At 37.6% G+C, this 17,884-nt stretch overlaps 1 protein-coding gene across 2 annotated transcripts; it reads left to right on the top strand.

The window, feature by feature from the left end:
* Window positions 1-929: 929 nt before the first annotated feature.
* LOC117335395 lies at window positions 930-11,049 on the top strand. Of its 2 annotated transcripts, none has more exons than XM_033895356.1 (7): window positions 930-1,020; window positions 3,533-3,641; window positions 5,877-6,143; window positions 7,838-8,052; window positions 8,487-8,588; window positions 9,565-9,853; window positions 10,219-11,049. In XM_033895356.1, exons 2-7 carry the CDS (start codon window positions 3,575-3,577, stop codon window positions 10,446-10,448), a joined length of 1,170 nt encoding a protein of 389 aa, XP_033751247.1. In that variant the 5' UTR covers window positions 930-1,020; window positions 3,533-3,574; the 3' UTR covers window positions 10,449-11,049. The 2 variants fall into 2 exon arrangements, with proteins under 2 accessions (XP_033751247.1, XP_033751246.1); XM_033895355.1 differs by having other exon boundaries at window positions 949-1,043.
* Window positions 11,050-17,884: the final 6,835 nt, after the last annotated feature.

The raw sequence follows: 17,884 nt of genomic DNA on the forward strand, positions 1-17,884 counted from the left end.
CGGTGTTATGTTAACCGTCATTAGGGTCAATCTGACAGTCGGTGTTATGTTAACCGTCATTAGGGTCAATCTGACAGTCGGTGTTATGTTTACCGTCATTAGGGTCAATCTGACAGTCGGTGTTATGTTAACCGTCATTAGGGTCAATCTGACAGTCGGTGTTATGTTAACCGTCATTAGGGTCAATCTGACAGTCGGTGTTATGTTAACCGTCATTAGGGTCAATCTGACAGTCGGTGTTAATTACATGACGTATAAATCATTCTATTCGTCGGGTGTTGCATGAACAACGGTTTGGGAGGTTGTATATGATAGTTTTTAGTGGAGTACAGCTGTATTATATTATAAACAGTCCACTTTTCGGTAAAATTGAATTGCTTACAGAACTACATATATTTTTAAATATTGTATAATCTCCAGGTTTTATAAACAGATGTTTAACATTTATTTAGATATGTTTTAAGATATCGCGTTGATGAGTCCTTTGAATATTAGACAATTTTTATATAACATGAAAATTGTCCCCGTGGCTGTAATGCGTAAATATAAAACTTATTATGTACATGAATATATATAAATGATGGCAACGCGACCATGCCCGGTCACAAAACACTCCATTGTCCAATAACATAATTTTCAATAATCGATTTAAAATCAAGGAAGTAAAATTACCGAGAATCCAACCGACCTAATATGTCAGGGAGATGAAACATAACACGAACGTTACCTGCTTAACCGGGTGTAGTTAATGTTGTAATATAGGGTATATGGGTACCTTATTACACAGCTCATGTAAGAAGCCGCTCCGGGAGGTATACCTGTCTCACCTGTACAGGTAAATGATGAATAATTCATTTGTAGTAACAATGCACCTTACATAAGTGCAAATAACATGTTCAATATCTATAAGTTGTGAGAATATCCAGGTAACAAGTTGACAGATTTTTATTGTGACAAACTTACATAATACCAACTACAGGATACCGATCATCGCTGTCAGATAGGGAACTACAGACGGAGGTTTGTACCCTCTACAAACGGAGGTTTTTGTACCCTAACCTTTACGTCAATGATAATATGCGCTGGAACACTATAAACATGTTTTTCGCGTTGCTTTGTTTAAATATTCACGTATTAAATTGTTCCTTCTTGTAAATTGATATTTAGTATATGGAATAATCTACAATGTTATCTTATTTATCTATTTAGTATATTGAATACTCTACAACGTTATCTTATTTATCTATTTAGTATATGGAATAGTCTACAATGTTATCTTATTTATCTATTACGTATATGGAATAATCTACAACGTTATCTTATTTATCAATTTAGTATATGGAATAATCTACAACGTTATCTTATTTATTTATTTAGTATATGGAATAATCTACAACGTTATCTTATTTATCTATTTAGTATATGGAATAATCTACAATGTTATCTTATTTATCTATTACGTATATGGAATAATCTACAACGTTATCTTATTTATTTATTTAGTATATGGAATAATCTACAACGTTATCTTATTTATCTATTTAGTATGTGGAATAATCTACAACGTTATCTTATTTATCAATTTAGTATATGGAATAATCTACAATGATATCTTATTTATCTATTTAGTATATGGACTAATCTACAATGTTATCTTATTTATCTATTTAGTATATGGACTAATCTACAATGTTATCTTATTTATCTATTTAGTATATTGAATACTCTACAACGTTATCTTATTTATTTATTTACTATATGGAATAGTCTACAATGTTATGGTATTTATCTATTTAGTACATCTAACCCACTGTACATATTATCAATATAAAAGGTGACTGTACCCAAATCAGATCACTAAACAAACATTTTGTTCGTTTTAAAAAAAATCAGAAAAGAAAGTAGATCTATTTATGGTTATATCAAAAGAAGAATAGTGATGGGTGATTTAAAAGGTAATTTGTGACCTAAAGCTCACGTGAACTATTTTTAGAACGCTCCGACGTCACCAATTAGCGCTTCCGGTTTTTCCCAATGTCAGTACGCAAATCGGATCACAGACTGGTTTTCTAATATTGTACACTTCAAATGAACATTTTTATAAGTATGACATTTTGTTAGAATGATCTTTGGAATTTGTATTCAGAAAAGAATTTTATAATCTAGAATTTTTTCAGATGTAACAAGCATAGGCGTCGCACGCGCCGCCATTTTTTAACAACGTCAACAACGTAACAACGAAATGTTCAAAATGTTTATACTGGTGTTATTAAACTCGTAAATTGATAGACTACACACACGAAACAGACTAGATCTATGCAAAATATATCCAACACTGAATAATTGTGTTTCTCAGAATCCTAACTCAAATGACGAAATTCCTACGACTTTATTCGTTGCCTGATATCAATTGGATTATGTATCTAAAATATTTCCATCTAAAAAGCCTAAAGCAATTACATTGGTTAGTTGGTAGCATTTAATGTCGAATCATCATGTTAAGGACGATACCTTCTAGGCACTGTATACTAGCATGGGTCAATTATGTCAAGCTGGTATCATCAAGACTGTCCTAATGCATTTGGTATCAAATGGTCAGCACAACCTATAGTATCATATGGTCCAACACTGCACTCAAAGGCCGAGTTCATGCAGAAACGAGAGATACATTGCGAAAAAAACGTTTAAGGAAGACGAAAATATATAAAGAATTCAAATTTAGTTAGTCGCTACTAATGAAGCAATGGGGAAAGCAGATACAATTGTAAGCAAGCCGTAAGACATAGGGTATATGTCGACAGGAATACGGATGGTTTTGTACTTTGTTATGATTGAGGTACTCAAATAATCAACTTTCAAGGTCACAGATCACAGGTCATATGTCACAGGTCACAGATTCAAGTTACAAATCTGATGTCACAGTTACGAGTTTCAAGTCAGATGCCAAAGGTCACAGTTTCAAGTCGCATGTCAGATGTCAAAGGTTACAGTTCACAGGTCAGATGTCTTGGGTCACGGATCACAAGTCACAAGTCAGATGTCACAGATCACCAGTCAGATGTCAAAGCTCAAAGAAATCTTATTTTTTTAGAAATTTATTTAAAAAAAGTTCTCAAAACATCGTTTCAATTTTAGAATAAAGAGTTTCCTCTAAATATCCTAGAACTTGGATAGCACAAGTAGGAACAGTTACTTAAAAAGAAAAAAGTTTTTTTTTATGACAGAATATTGTGTCATTGTCTCCGATAATGACTACGCTTATAATGCCGTGAAAATTCCGCAAGTACGACATTCTTATAATCTATCTGATGTCATTTCCTGTACCCAAATTAGCAAAAGGGTTCCCCCTGTGTTAGCTAAAAAATCAGCGTCTATACTGAATGTGTAAGTCAGTTTATAGATCTCTACGTACGTCTTACTGTCAAAATCCTACATCAAAATATAATGATATATAGCTAACATGGTTTATATTTTTGTCGCGAAAATTAAAAGTGAACTTAGTTTTAATGTTTGACTTCATATTTATTTGTAGCAAGTAAACCCATACCTAGCAGACCTACACTAGCTGCACATTATGGGGAATGATCCGTCTGTAATGGAGCTGAAGACAGCTGTAAAACGGGAACAGGACAGAAACAAAGGTAAGTCATATAACAAAGAATACCGTTTAGATCGTACTTATTTTTGATCAACACGGGAAGAATAATGACTATTTGGTACACGAGTTCAGCCTGCCTTTTAATGGCGTGACAGTGTTTATACCGGGTGTATTTGGTACACGAGTTCAGCCTGCCTTTTAATGGCGTGGCAGTGTTTATACCGGGTGTATTTGGTACACGAGTTCAGCCTGCCTTTTAATGGCGTGGCAGTGTTTATACCGGGTGTATTTGGTACACGAGTTCAGCCTGCCTTTTAATGGCGTGACAGTGTTTATACCGGGTGTATTTGGTACACGAGTTCAGCCTGCCTTTTAATGGCGTGACCACAGGGGCTTGGCACGATTTTCCAAATGATAGTCCATATATATATGTATATAGTATCAAGGGTAGTAACTACAAAGAGGGGGAAGACGAACGTATTTAAAAAAAATATAATTTGTCGTATTCTGCGGGTCAAAAATCTTAGTGACACATACATTACATTAAAGAGAAATGTTTTATCTTTCCAATGAGTGTTCGATGAACAAAATTGGCCAAGTATTATCCAAGTTATGACCTGACGAATTCGGAAATAGATACTGAAATGGCTAGGTCGGAATCTCCCTGTCCGGTTGAATAGTCGCCTCGCCTCTAATGGGTACCTCAATAACCATTCAGAAATCGAAAAATCGACGCTTGCAGCGGTATACAGTAACCATAACTATGTCAATATAGGATGTCGGTTGGTTATGTTATCCGTCATGTGCCGTAGCCAATTCCATATTATATCACCGAGCTTACCGTCAGCAAAAAGAACCGCCATCTTTCCCTAACCTTTCGTGACTTTGTTTATGTCGTTACAGTGGTCGTACAGTCAAGAAGCGTTCCGAATGAAGGGAAAGATGGTGGTTCTTTTTGCTGACGGTAAGCTCGGTGATGTAATATGGAATTGGCTACGGCACATGACGGATAACATAACCAACCGACATCCTATATTGACATAGTTATGGTTACTGTATACCGCTGCAAGCGTCGATTTTTCGATTTCTGAATGGTTATTGAGGTACCCATTAGAGGCGAGGCGACTATTCAACCGGACAGGGAGATTCCGACCTAGCCATTTCAGTATCTATTTCCGAATTCGTCAGGTCATAACTTGGATAATACTTGGCCAATTTTGTTCATCGAACACTCATTGGAAAGATAAAACATTTCTCTTTAATGTAATGTATGTGTCACTAAGATTTTTGACCCGCAGAATACGACAAATTATATTTTTTTTAAATACGTTCGTCTTCCCCTTCTTTGTAGTTACTACCCTTGATACTATATACATATATATATGGACTATCATTTGGAAAATCGTGCCAAGCCCCTGTGGGCGTGACAGTGTTTATACCGGGTGTATTTGGTACATGAGTTCAGCCTGCCTTTTAATTGCGTGACAGTGTTTATACCGGGTGTATTTGGTACACGAGTTCAGCCTGCCTTTTAATGGCGTGACAGTGTTTATACCGGGTGTATTTGGTACACGAGTTCAGCCTGCCTTTTAATGGCGTGACAGTGTTTATACTGTGTGTATTTGGTACACGAGTTCGGTCAGCCTTTTAATGGCGTTACCTTATTTATACTGGGTGTGTTTGTATCATGAACTTATGTGCTTATTATTACATGTCTTTGTTTAATTTAAATAAAAACAATATACTCAAAAAGACACGTGTTGGTAATACTTACATTGATATAGGCTTGCAATATGATTGTGATTAAATAAAGTGTGTGTAATGCGAGGCTGTTTACATGTATAGTGCAGGATTATAACAACAGAAAGCCGGGAATCTGGAAATATAGACACTGTATAACAAGAAATGCTACCTGTGTATATATTAAATATTTTCATTAAAGGGACAATGAAACTGAATACTATCAATATAGCTCTTATACAACACAAATGTACTATCTGATTTATGTACTAAGAAACTGTCTAAATAGATGGAACCACGAAATAATGTAACCGTAAATATTTCATTTTTATACAGAATGGTACTGAAAAATATAGCAACGACATTGATAAACTTTGATGTACACAGGAATTTCATAAGAAATATATTTATAGATATGAATGCATTGTTGGTTTACTTAATATAATTATTGTTCTCTTTGCAGCTCCATCTATTATTAATGATATTCATTATGTTCCTATCATTTCAAAATGTCTTTTATTTTTTCGTGTTCGTACAGTTAGCCGAGGAAAGTTTGAGGAATTAATGAGTCTCATAAGAAAAGACCAAACTGGAAAAATCGTATCCCTGAACGTGAATCGTGAAAGCTTATTTATCATTGGAATATCACAAATGAAACAGACGGATTCGGAGTTTTCACCGATTGAGGTGACATTCCTTACAGGTGACCAGGAAGAAAGAAACGTCAACCTCGGGGGTCCAAACCGGGAATTTTTCACACTGTTTCTCAACGAATTCATCAATCAGAAACTGGATATGTTTGAAGGTAGGAACCATTTTTTCAGTAAATATCAAGCAAAGAAAAGTTTGTTTGTTTGTTTGTTTGTTTTTATCTTGAATTAGTAACAATAAAAAATTTGATACAAAACAAAGGGAAAACCCTAATCGCATTTGACACCAAATTACCTGGATGGACGTGACAAAAACGTACCTGTTTGTAAAGTGTCATCATGGATCTGTATGATCTCGTCGCTTTTTGTTTATTCTGATATTTCCAATATAAAAAAATTATGAAGTTATTGAATTATGGGGTTACTGCACATCTCCATCTAGACATTTTATTCGGTCCACCTTACTTGCCTCCTAGGGCCAGTTATCAACATTTTAGGCCCCTAGCATCACTTACCAGTCCGAGAAGGACGACACAGATGTGTGACGCAGTTTATCTATTTTTACTCTACTGTATCTATATCTCAAATTGTATTGAAAGGTGCTAATATCGTGTGTGTCCTTTGTACAATTATCTAAAATCGCAGCAAGTAATAAAAAAAAAGTCAAGAAAAACAGTATAAGAGGTAATTAACAATCCCACACAGAACGACAATCATTGTAGAAGTAATCCGATTATGTATTATCACAATAAGTTCTGTCTTGCTTAATTGATTTCTCTTCTGAATTTCCATACTTTTGGCCTCCAGTATTACTGACGAATTCTAGACGGACAAATCAGCTGTATGTTGTCCATAACATCAATGACGAGTCCCAGTTTGATAAACCAACTGTATAGTGTCCTTAACGTTACTGACGAGCTCCAAAAAGACAAGCTGGCTGTATGATGCCCCTATCTTACTGACGAGTCCTTGAAAGACAAACTAGTTGTAAGATGCTCCTTGCATCACTGACAAGTCCTAGACGGATAAACCGGCTGAATGCTGTCCCTATCATCACTGACAAGTCCTAGACGGATAAACCGGCTGAATGCTGTCCCTATCATCACTGACGAGTCCTAGACGGATAAACCGACTGAATGCTGTCCCTATCATCACTGACAAGTCCTAGACGGATAAACCGGCTGAATGCTGTCCCTATCATCACTGACAAGTCCTAGACGGATAAACCGGCTGAATGCTGTCCCTATCATCACTGACAAGTCCTAGACGGATAAACCGGCTGAATGCTGTCCCTATCATCACTGACAAGTCCTAGACGGATAAACCGACTGAATGCTGTCCCTATCATCACTGACAAGTCCTAGACGGATAAACCGACTGAATGCTGTCCCTATCATCACTGACGAGTCCTAGAAAGACAGACCAGCTTTATGATGCCACTTGCATCACTGACAAGTACGAAAATAATGAACCAGTTTTATGATGTCCCTAGCATCATTGATGAGTTCTATAAGATAAACCAATAGTATGATGTCCCTAGCATCACTAACGAGCCTTGGGGTTCTAAAAAAATACAAACCAATTGTACGAGCATCGCTGAAGAGTCCTAGACGGATAAATCAGTTGCATTATGCAGTTTTATGTTCAATATTTCACATTTATTCTGTCTGGTAATCTCGTTTAAAAGTGTTTTATACGTGTGTGTTGTTTGTAGAACTTTACAATATTCTATACATGTACCGAATTCCTTAGACCACATAATCCAACCCCTGGATTATAAACTTGGTTGTTTTGTTTTATTTATCTTTATAAAGGTACAATAGCACTTAAGATCTTATTTTTGTTTTAGGGAAAGGAGGTTTCTTGTTACCGACTCACAACAAAGCTAGAGGCGATTGGTTTCACTATCTTGGGAAGGCAATTGTGCTCTCCCTGCTGTGTGAGGGACCCGGATTTCCCTACTTCCCACCCTTCATTGTCAGCTATCTAAGAGATAGGGAGTTTATGCATGAGCTAAGCACAGTGTATGTTGTGAACACATACCTCATAAAACACATAGAGGGGGTATGTATCTAATTTATATACTTTTGTAAACATATGCTAATGCTAATTCTTTAAGATTTGTGCTACTTACCGAACGCAAGAATAGTTATGATTACCATAATTTGTTTACTATCATAATACAATTTACATTCAGCAAGACGTTCCACAGCATGCCGATGGCGCATTGTGTGTAGTTCAACAAGATTCTTTTACAAGGCTTCAGAGCAACATATTATTCATTTGGAAACATCCTTTTTTAACAATTTGTCTCTATTTTGAAATTCACATGTGGAGGTGTTAATCGTTTACGAGTTTAAAGTCACTGTCTTAATTGAAAACGGGTTGAGATACCATTCTTACCATGTAAATTGGGTCATTCCGTTTCCGGAAGGCCTTCATCTATCTTAAAATATTAACTTTTCTCTAATGCATTAAGTATATTCGTACCTGTGTAGGTAAACGCGGCTGGATGTCAGGAGGAGATCGATCAGATCATTGGAGGAGATACTGAAATGTTCACTGATTACTGTGGCTGGTCAAATGTGGAACGGATTACAGTAGGTATTTATGTTAATCCTAATTAGTGTATCGGACCCAAAGTTGTATGAGAACATCATTGTTAAACATCTGAGAAATTATTCAAAATTATAAACTTAAAAAGATGCGGTAGAGTATGATAGAACAGTCACGTTTTGCCTAGATATGTAGCAGAGGTACTGCCCTTGACCTGTTGGCTTCTTCACTAAACAACATACGGTAGGGTAGGGCCGTCGAAGAAATGTCTTACCAAAGGACAGATACGTAACAGCACAATATAATATATACCATCGTATACCACCATATCAGTCCATGTCGCGTCTAGATTAATTATATTAAGCCGAGCCGTATACCATCTAATAGTGGTGTTTTAACAATACTCACTCTGTTGTCATATGTATGCGACAATTTAAAACGCGTCTGACTTGGTTTCAATGGTATTGGGTGTTTGTGTATACCCCGAGAATGAACGTGTGTACAATTCGGTATCATATATCATTTCACGTTCTAACGAAGTGTAAGTAACGTAGCGTCCTAATAGGTGAACTCTCCTATAAAACTTAACACTGAGGTAAGGAAAATGAAAATTAAATCCGTTATTAACATTTTATAAAGATCATTTAAACTATTTTGTCCGAACTACATATACCTACAGATATACAATGCCAGATTGGTGTCGTTTTAGAAGTTGAAGGAAATTGTTTATTTTTCAAAATAGTAAACACGTCATGTTTTCGGAACTATTTATGACAATTTAAAAGTACAGAAAGTGTCGACGATGAAATCAGTCAATGTTTTGGCAAAATTCGAAAACACATATCAAAATCCTCTATCTCTTGACTTCAAGGAGTCAACTTTTAGCCAAAAAATAAGTAAAAACATTGCTATAAGACCAACACCTTTGGACGCTTAATCATTTGTTCTCAAGATGTTCAATGAATAATTACTTGAGGAGAAGAGATGACATTTTAATGAACATGCGTTTTGTCTGTCTAGATATCCAACAGACTGGGGTACATACAGACCCTTCTCCAGTGGTACCTTATCGACAGGCGAAGAGAATCTTTAGACGAAATCAAGAGGGGACTTCGAACCCTGTCCTTTCTTGATAAGACAAAAGAATGCGACGAGTTCTGCAGATTCTTTCTAACGAGGGATAAAAGGACGACGACGGCTCACTACATAAAGGAAAAGTTGGTACCAAAAGTTGGGCAACTGACAACAAAAAATGATGTGGAGAAAACTACCAAATCTTTAACAGAAGAATTGTTGAAAGATCTGAATGGTATGTAGATGGGTAAACCTCATATTCAAACGCGTTTCTTCTACACGATGTTCTTTGTCTTTCTATATTATGAAATGCTTTTTAATTACAAATTCCAAAGTTATTATGTGATATGATCTACATGTTAATATTCCAATACAAGTGTTGGTAATTGTAGAAAAACATGTGATATAAATACTCACTATAACGTGTAACCAACTCACGAGGTTTTGGGCGATATGGTGAAACTTTTCCGACTCCTAAAAACGTTTTGAAATAATCATCACGAGCTATCTATTGCCAACACATGGTTGATGTCAGTGACATTTGCTTTGTCGTGTTCGACTATAAATAGCAGAAACTACATTTTTTGTATTTGTTTCCAGACGAGGAGGCGGCCAAGTTGTTTCAGTTTATTACTGGTTTAGACGATCTGCCAGTGCACGACTTCTCCATGGGTGTAGGATTTAACAGGTCCGACCCAAAGGCAGAATTACCCCAGGCCACCACCTGTCTCCAATATCTACACCTACCCCTTGGAAACAAAAGCAAGATGGAACTGTATGCCTCTTTCAACAAGGCACTTACTCTGGGCAAGATTGGCTTTTCCGAATAACTTTTGACTTTACTCGGACATGATTATATATGTATACAAATATATAAACAGAGGTCAAATATCTTTATGTTGTGGCCAGGATGTGTACATAAAGAAAATACTGGTAGAAATTACCATTATGTATAAATTGAAATAATTGTGAAACAAGCTATACCAACTTATATTAGTCACTCTTTATGGCCCGTATTTCAGGGCGCGAGGTGTCTTACTGTAGGGAGAAACCGGAGTACCCGGGTAAAACCCACGTGATCGGGAAGGAGACCTGCATTAAATTCCTTTTCACGATCGATCGGGAAATCGAACCCCGGCCGCCTAGGTGAAAGGCAATTGTGATACTACTTTGCAACCAAACATCCCTGTAACTCACCATTAATTATCAACTGCTATTAGTAACAGAGTGGTGTTTATATGTGACAAAATGTAGCTATGCAATCTATGTTATCAGGCTATAGAGATTCTTCCACTGATACGAATCTACGTGAGAACGAAACTAATCTGTCTCATTCGAAACATGATTGATTTTTTAAAGCTTGCAAAAGACACGTGCGAAAACATTTGTTTTGAAAATGAAATAATGGGAATTCGATACGCACGATAATAATAATAATTTGTTACAACTTGTGGCTTCAGCCTGCCGTACCAGTTCACAGTGATACAGTATCATATTAGTTGTAAGAGTTCAACTTCTTTACTTATAACATCATTTATTACATGGTTATAACAATATATATCCAATATAATTTGTTCGTACCCATCATTATTATCATTATTTAAAATGAAAAATTATTAAAAACCCTATCAATTAAAATATATATATATGTATAACACAAATGACGAAGGAAGACAACGTTTTGACTAGTGTCCTGGCCGGGCCTCGAACTCACGATCTACGGCACCCAATCGCCTAGCCAGAAATACCGGCAGCTTATACCGCTGCGCCACATCGGCGTTATTAAAAGGAACGTTTCAATGGCGGAGTGATGGTCGGCCCGATACCCCGACATGATCATTGTGGAAGTCGTCTATTAGATTATATGAATATCTAGATCGCAATGTATTTACATACATGGATATATATACATGTATATAGTTTGTCAAGAAGTAAAAACGACTGTACAGACAAGTAAATTGTCGAATTTTTGAGGAAATCTGCCCCACAGGGGCTTGGCACGATTTTCCAAATGATAGTCCATATATATATGTATACTATATACATATATATATAGACTATCATTTGGAAAATCGTGCCAAGCCCCTGTGATCTGCCCCTTAACCAAGACACAGTAAATTACAAACGTTCACATATCAATGCATATAGGCCTAGACATAGAAAATGATGTTGTGATATTTTTTGTATAATCAATTAACCATTACCAGAAATCTGTAGAATTACTGGTTTTCGTATGGCTTTTTTGAGATACATGTAATAGATTCGTTCACAGTTCTTTATACGATTTTCCCCCGTTGTTATTAAAAACGGGAGAAAGGATTGCATGCGGTCCTATAGAACCAAACTAATTTTACCTGTTGTACATTGCGTGTTTACACTGTTCTTATATAATGAACACGTACCACATGCCGAGGTACTTACTCAAATCATATTTTCGTTCACATATTCGAATGAATGCGAAGCAAATCATCGCATGTATTGTTGCTTTTTATTTAAACAAAGACTAACAGTCTTGGCAAACCCCAAAAGGAAACTATGCTAATGACACAGAACACGGTAGAAAATCGTAAAGTTTTAGATTCAACCAAACTTTTTCGTATTTTTCATGGTGAAGTTATTGGAAATACATTGTATTTTGTTATTCAGCACATGAAGAGAAGAGGGCAATGAATCCATTTGTAAGATAAGATTAGAAAAAGATATTGTTTCTTCTACTCAACATTTGTTCGTATTAATCGTGACATTAGTTACACGTATCTCACATTTACGATAAGTGTCGTCTGTCTAATGACAGGCTGATACAAGATTTTTCCTTTGTCATTTTATTACCGCAAATAAATCACATAATCTATAGTTTGAAGTCAGTTTTGTTATTCCTTTGATCCGCATACCTCTATAAATCTTAGAAGCAGACCAATGTTCAAAAACAGTAAGATCAATACGCTGTGTTTATTCATTGCATATGTTACATAAAAACACTATTGACAAAAGAAGAAAATTATGGTGCTGGTAGCATGTCGAGGTCAAGAGGTCACTATATCTCCAAGACAAGTGAAACATACCTCTCTCTCCTAGGATTAAGGCTGGGTTTTTTTTATTGTTACAGATTAAGGAGATACCATGACTGTTGTTTCAAGGTAAGGGCCCTAGGATAGTTTTGTTGGGTTCACAGATTACTAGGTTAGGGCCCTAAGATAGCTTGACATTAGGGTCATAAGTTACTAGGTCAGGGCCCTTAGCTAGCTTTGTTAGATCCCTAGGTTACTAGGTTAGAACCCTATGATAGCTATGTTAGATCCCTAGGTTACTAGGTTGGGGCCCTATGATAGCTTTGTTAGATCCCTAGGTTACTAGGTTAGAACCCTATGATAGCTTTGTTAGATCCCTAGGTTACTAGGTTAGGACCCTATGATAGCTATGTTAGATCCCTAGGTTACTAGGTCAGGGCCCTTAGCTAGCTTTGTTAGATCCCTAGGTTACTAGGTTAGGACCCTATGATAGCTTTGTTAGATCCCTAGGTTACTAGGTTGGAGCCCTATGATAGCTTTGTTAGATCCCTAGGTTACTAGGTTAGGACCCTATGATAGCTATGTTAGATCCCTAGGTTACTAGGTTGGGGCCCTATGATAGCTTTGTTAGATCCCTAGGTTACTAGGTTGGGGCCCTATGATAGCTTTGTTAGATCCCTAGGTTACTAGGTTGGGGCCCTATGATAGCTTTGTTAGATCCCTAGGTTACTAGGTTGGGGCCCTATGATAGCTTTGTTAGATCCCTAGGTTACTAGGTTGGGGCCCTATGATAGCTTTGTTAGATCCCTAGGTTACTAGGTTGGGGCCCTATGATAGCTTTGTTAGATCCCTAGGTTACTAGGTTGGGGCCCTATGATAGCTTTGTTAGATCCCTAGGTTACTAGGTTGGGGCCCTATGATAGCTTTGTTAGATCCCTAGGTTACTAGGTTAGGGCCCTATGATAGCTTTGTTAGATCCCTAGGTTACTAGGTTAGGGCCCTATGATAGCTTTGTTAGATCCCTAGGTTACTAGGTTGGGGCCCTATGATAGCTTTGTTAGATCCCTAGGTTACTAGGTTGGGGCCCTATGATAGCTTTGTTAGATCCCTAGGTTACTAGGTTAGGGACCCTATGATAGCTATGTTAGATCCCTAGGTTACTAGGTTAGGGCCCTATGATAGCTTTGTTAGATCCCTAGGTTACTAGGTTGGGGCCCTATGATAGCTTTGTTAGATCCCTAGGTTACTAGGTTGGGGCCCTATGATAGCTTTGTTAGATCCCTAGGTTACTAGGTTGGGGCCCTATGATAGCTATGTTAGATCCCTAGGTTACTAGGTTGGGGCCCTATGATAGCTTTGTTAGATCCCTAGGTTACTAGGTTGGGGCCCTATGATAGCTTTGTTAGATCCCTAGGTTACTAGGTTGGGGCCCTATTATAGCTTTGTTAGATCCCTAGGTTACTAGGTTGGGGCCCTATGATAGCTTTGTTAGATCCCTAGGTTACTAGGTTGGGGCCCTATTATAGCTTTGTTAGATCCCTAGGTTACTAGGTTAGGACCCTATGATGGCTTTGTTAGATCCCTAGGTTACTAGGTTAGGACCCTATGATAGCTATGTTAGATCCCTAGGTTACTAGGTTGGGGCCCTATTATAGCTTTGTTAGATCCCTAGGTTAGGACCCTATGATAGCTATGTTAGATCCCTAGGTTACTAGGTTAGGACCCTATGATGGCTTTGTTAGATCCCTAGGTTACTAGGTTGGGGCCCTATGATGGCTGTGTTAGATCCCTAGGTTACTAGGTTAGGACCCTATGATAGCTTTGTTAGATCCCTAGGTTACTAGGTTGGGGCTCTATGATAGCTGTGTTAGATCCCTAGGTTACTAGGTTTGGGCCCTATTATAGCGTTGTTAGATCCCTAAGTTGGGACCCTATGATAGCTATGTTAGATCCCTAGGTTACTAGGTTAGGACCCTATGATGACTTTGTTAGATCCCTAGGTTACTAGGTTGGGGCTCTATGATGGCTGTGTTAGATCCCTAGGTTACTAGGTTAGGACCCTATGATGGCTTTGTTAGATCCCTAGGTTACTAGGTTGGGGCTCTATGATGGCTGTGTTAGATCCCTAGGTTACTAGGTTAGGACCCTATGATGGCTTTGTTAGATCCCTAGGTTACTAGGTTGGGCCCTATGATGGCTGTGTTAGATCCCTAGGTTACTAGGTTAGGACCCTATGATAGCTATGTTAGATCCCTAGGTTACTAGGTTGGGGCCCTATTATAGCTTTGTTAGATCCCTAGGTTACTAGATTAGGGCCCTATGATAGCTATGTTAGATCCCTAGGTTACTAGGTTGGGGCCCTATGATAGCTTTGTTAGATCTCTAGGTTACTAGATTATAATTAGGGCCCTATGATAGCTTTGTTAGATCCCTAGGTTACTAGGTTAGGACCCTATGATGACTTTGTTAGGGCCATAGGTCACTAGGCTAGGGCCCTATGATAGCTTTGTTAGATCCCTAGGTTACTAGGTTAGGGCTCTATGATAGCTTTGTTAGATCCCTAGGTTACTAGGTTGGGGCCCTATAATGGCTATGTTAGATCCCTAGGTTACTAGGTTAGGACCCTATGATAGCTATGTTAGACCCCTAGGTTACTAGGTTAGGACCCTATGATAGCTTTGTTAGATCCCTAGGTTACTAGGTTGGGGCCCTACGATAGCATTGTTAGATCCCTAGGTTACTAGGTTAGGATCCTATGATAGCTTTGTTAGGGTCATACGGTACTAGGTTAGGACCCTATGATAGCTTTGTTAGGGTCATAGGTTACTAGGTTAGGACCCTATGATAGCTTTGTTAGGGTCATAGGTTACTAGGTTAGGACCGTTAGATAGCTTTGTTACGGTCATAGGTTACTAGGTTAGGACCCTATTGTAGCTTTGTTAGATCCCTAGGTTACTAGTTTAGGACCCTATGATAGCTTTGTTAAGGTCATAGGTTACTAGGTTAGGACTCTATGATAGCTTTGTTAGGGTCATAGGTTACTAGGTTAGGACCGTTAGATAGCTTTGTTACGGTCATAGGTTACTAGGTTAGGACCCTATGATAGCTTTGTTAGGGTCATAAGTTACTAGGTTAGGACCCTTAGATAGTTTTGTTAGGTTCACAGATTACTAGGTTAGGACCCTATGATAGCTTTGTTAGATCCGTAGGTTACTAGGTTAGGACCCTGTGATAGCTATGTTAGATCCCTAGGTTACTAGGTTGGGGCCCTATGATAGCTTTGTTAGATCCCTAGGTTACTAGGTAAGGGCCCTATGATAGCATTGTTAGATACCTAGGTTACTAGGTAAGGGCCCTATGATAGCATTGTTAGATACCTAGGTTACTAGGTAGGGGCCCTTTGATGGCTTTGTTAGATCCCTAGGTTACTAGGTTAGGACCCTATGATAGCTATGTTAGATCCCTAGGTTACTAGGTTAGGACCCTATGATAGCTTTGTTAGGGTCATAGGTTACTAGGTTAGGACCCTATGATAGCTATGTTAGATCCCTAGGTTACTAGGTTAGGACCCTATTGTAGCTATGTTAGATCCCTAGGTTACTAGGTTAGGACCCTATGATAGCTTTGTTAGGGTCATAGGTTACTAGGTTAGGACCCTATAATGGCTTTGGTAGATCCCTAGGTTACTAGGTTAGGACCCTATGATAGCTTTGTTAGGGTCATAGGTTACTAGGTTAGGACCCTATAATGGCTTTGGTAGATCCCTAGGTTACTAGGTTAGGACCCTATAATAGCTTTGTTAGATCCCTAGGTTACTAGGTTAGGACCCTATAATAGCTTTGTTAGATCCCTAGGTTACTTGGTTAGGACCCTATGATAGCTATGTTAGATCCCTAGGTTACTAGGTTAGGACCCTATGATAGCTATGTTAGATCCCTAGGTTACTAGGTTAGGACCCTATAATAGCTTTGTTAGATCCCTAGGTTACTTGGTTAGGACCCTATGATAGCTATGTTAGATCCCTAGGTTACTAGGTTAGGACCCTATGATAGCTATGTTAGATCCCTAGGTTACTAGGTTAGGACCCTATGATAGCTTTGTTAGATCCCTAGGTTACTAGGTTAGGACCCTATGATAGCTATGTTAGATCCCTAGGTTACTAGGTTGGGCCCTATGATAGCTTTGTTAGATCCCTAGGTTAATAGCCTAGGGCTTTTACACAAAAATATTTTCTCGCGTTTCTGAATCAGCTACCGTACACCGTCCAGTCGAAAACGATATTTAGACTTTGTAGGTGTAAACAGGCGATATTAACTATACGTGTTGGCAGCAAATCGTGTCATGATACTATTATTTGGATTGTTGCACCAATACTTTACTCTGGTCACAGTAGAATTTAGAGAGGTCTTTACCCTTCGGGCCGACCCACATCAGATTAATGATATAGTTTAGGCTGTACAAAAGTCACACAAGTTTTAAGTTGAAATGTTTTATAGACAACAGTTAATCACGTGAGTTGGCGCACAAAATAAAGTACTATAGTAATATGTAAATATGTTTAACAAAACACACACAAAAGATAATAAGAGCAGGGCCCAATTTCATCAATACTCCTTCACATCAAATTTTCAATAAAAACATTACCGAATACAACGAAACATTTTTCCTTAAATCCAATTATGATTTTTTTTTTAAGTTGGTCGATTCCTTAAGTTAAGGGACATTGATAAAACCTGGCCCAGATACTCCAGAGTAATTAGCTTTTTTGAAATATGTCGACTTTAAATTATATCATGAGAGATAAATGAAAATCGACATGTATTGTACGTCGTATAGCAACATAAATAAAAAAAATCACTAAATCACAGTTTTTTTCTGTTATAAATTTCCAAAAGGCCATCAGTCATCACTGCACATATCAGGGGACTATGTAGAAAGCCAGAAATGCTTTCTTTACATGAGTAATTTCACTAAATCTTGGTTTTCCATATCAAAGCCCACAGGCGACTAGTTGTTGTTATACCGATATTTAGTTGTAATTAGTGCTATAGCCAGCTATATGTTTCCATGGAGACTCTTTATCAAGTCAGGATTTCTCTCTCGTTGTCTATCATATACTTCATATGGTATTGTTATACTGCTCTATATATATCACATTTGATATCAAATAAACGATTTTCCCTTCATATATACAATCATGACTGATGAATTGCAAAGGAACTGGGAGCCTGAAGTTGGTTCCGAGTTCCGAGTTCCGT

Source organism: Pecten maximus, chromosome 10, assembly GCF_902652985.1.
Source record: "Pecten maximus chromosome 10, xPecMax1.1, whole genome shotgun sequence".
Taxonomy (NCBI): Eukaryota; Metazoa; Mollusca; class Bivalvia; order Pectinida; family Pectinidae; genus Pecten; species Pecten maximus.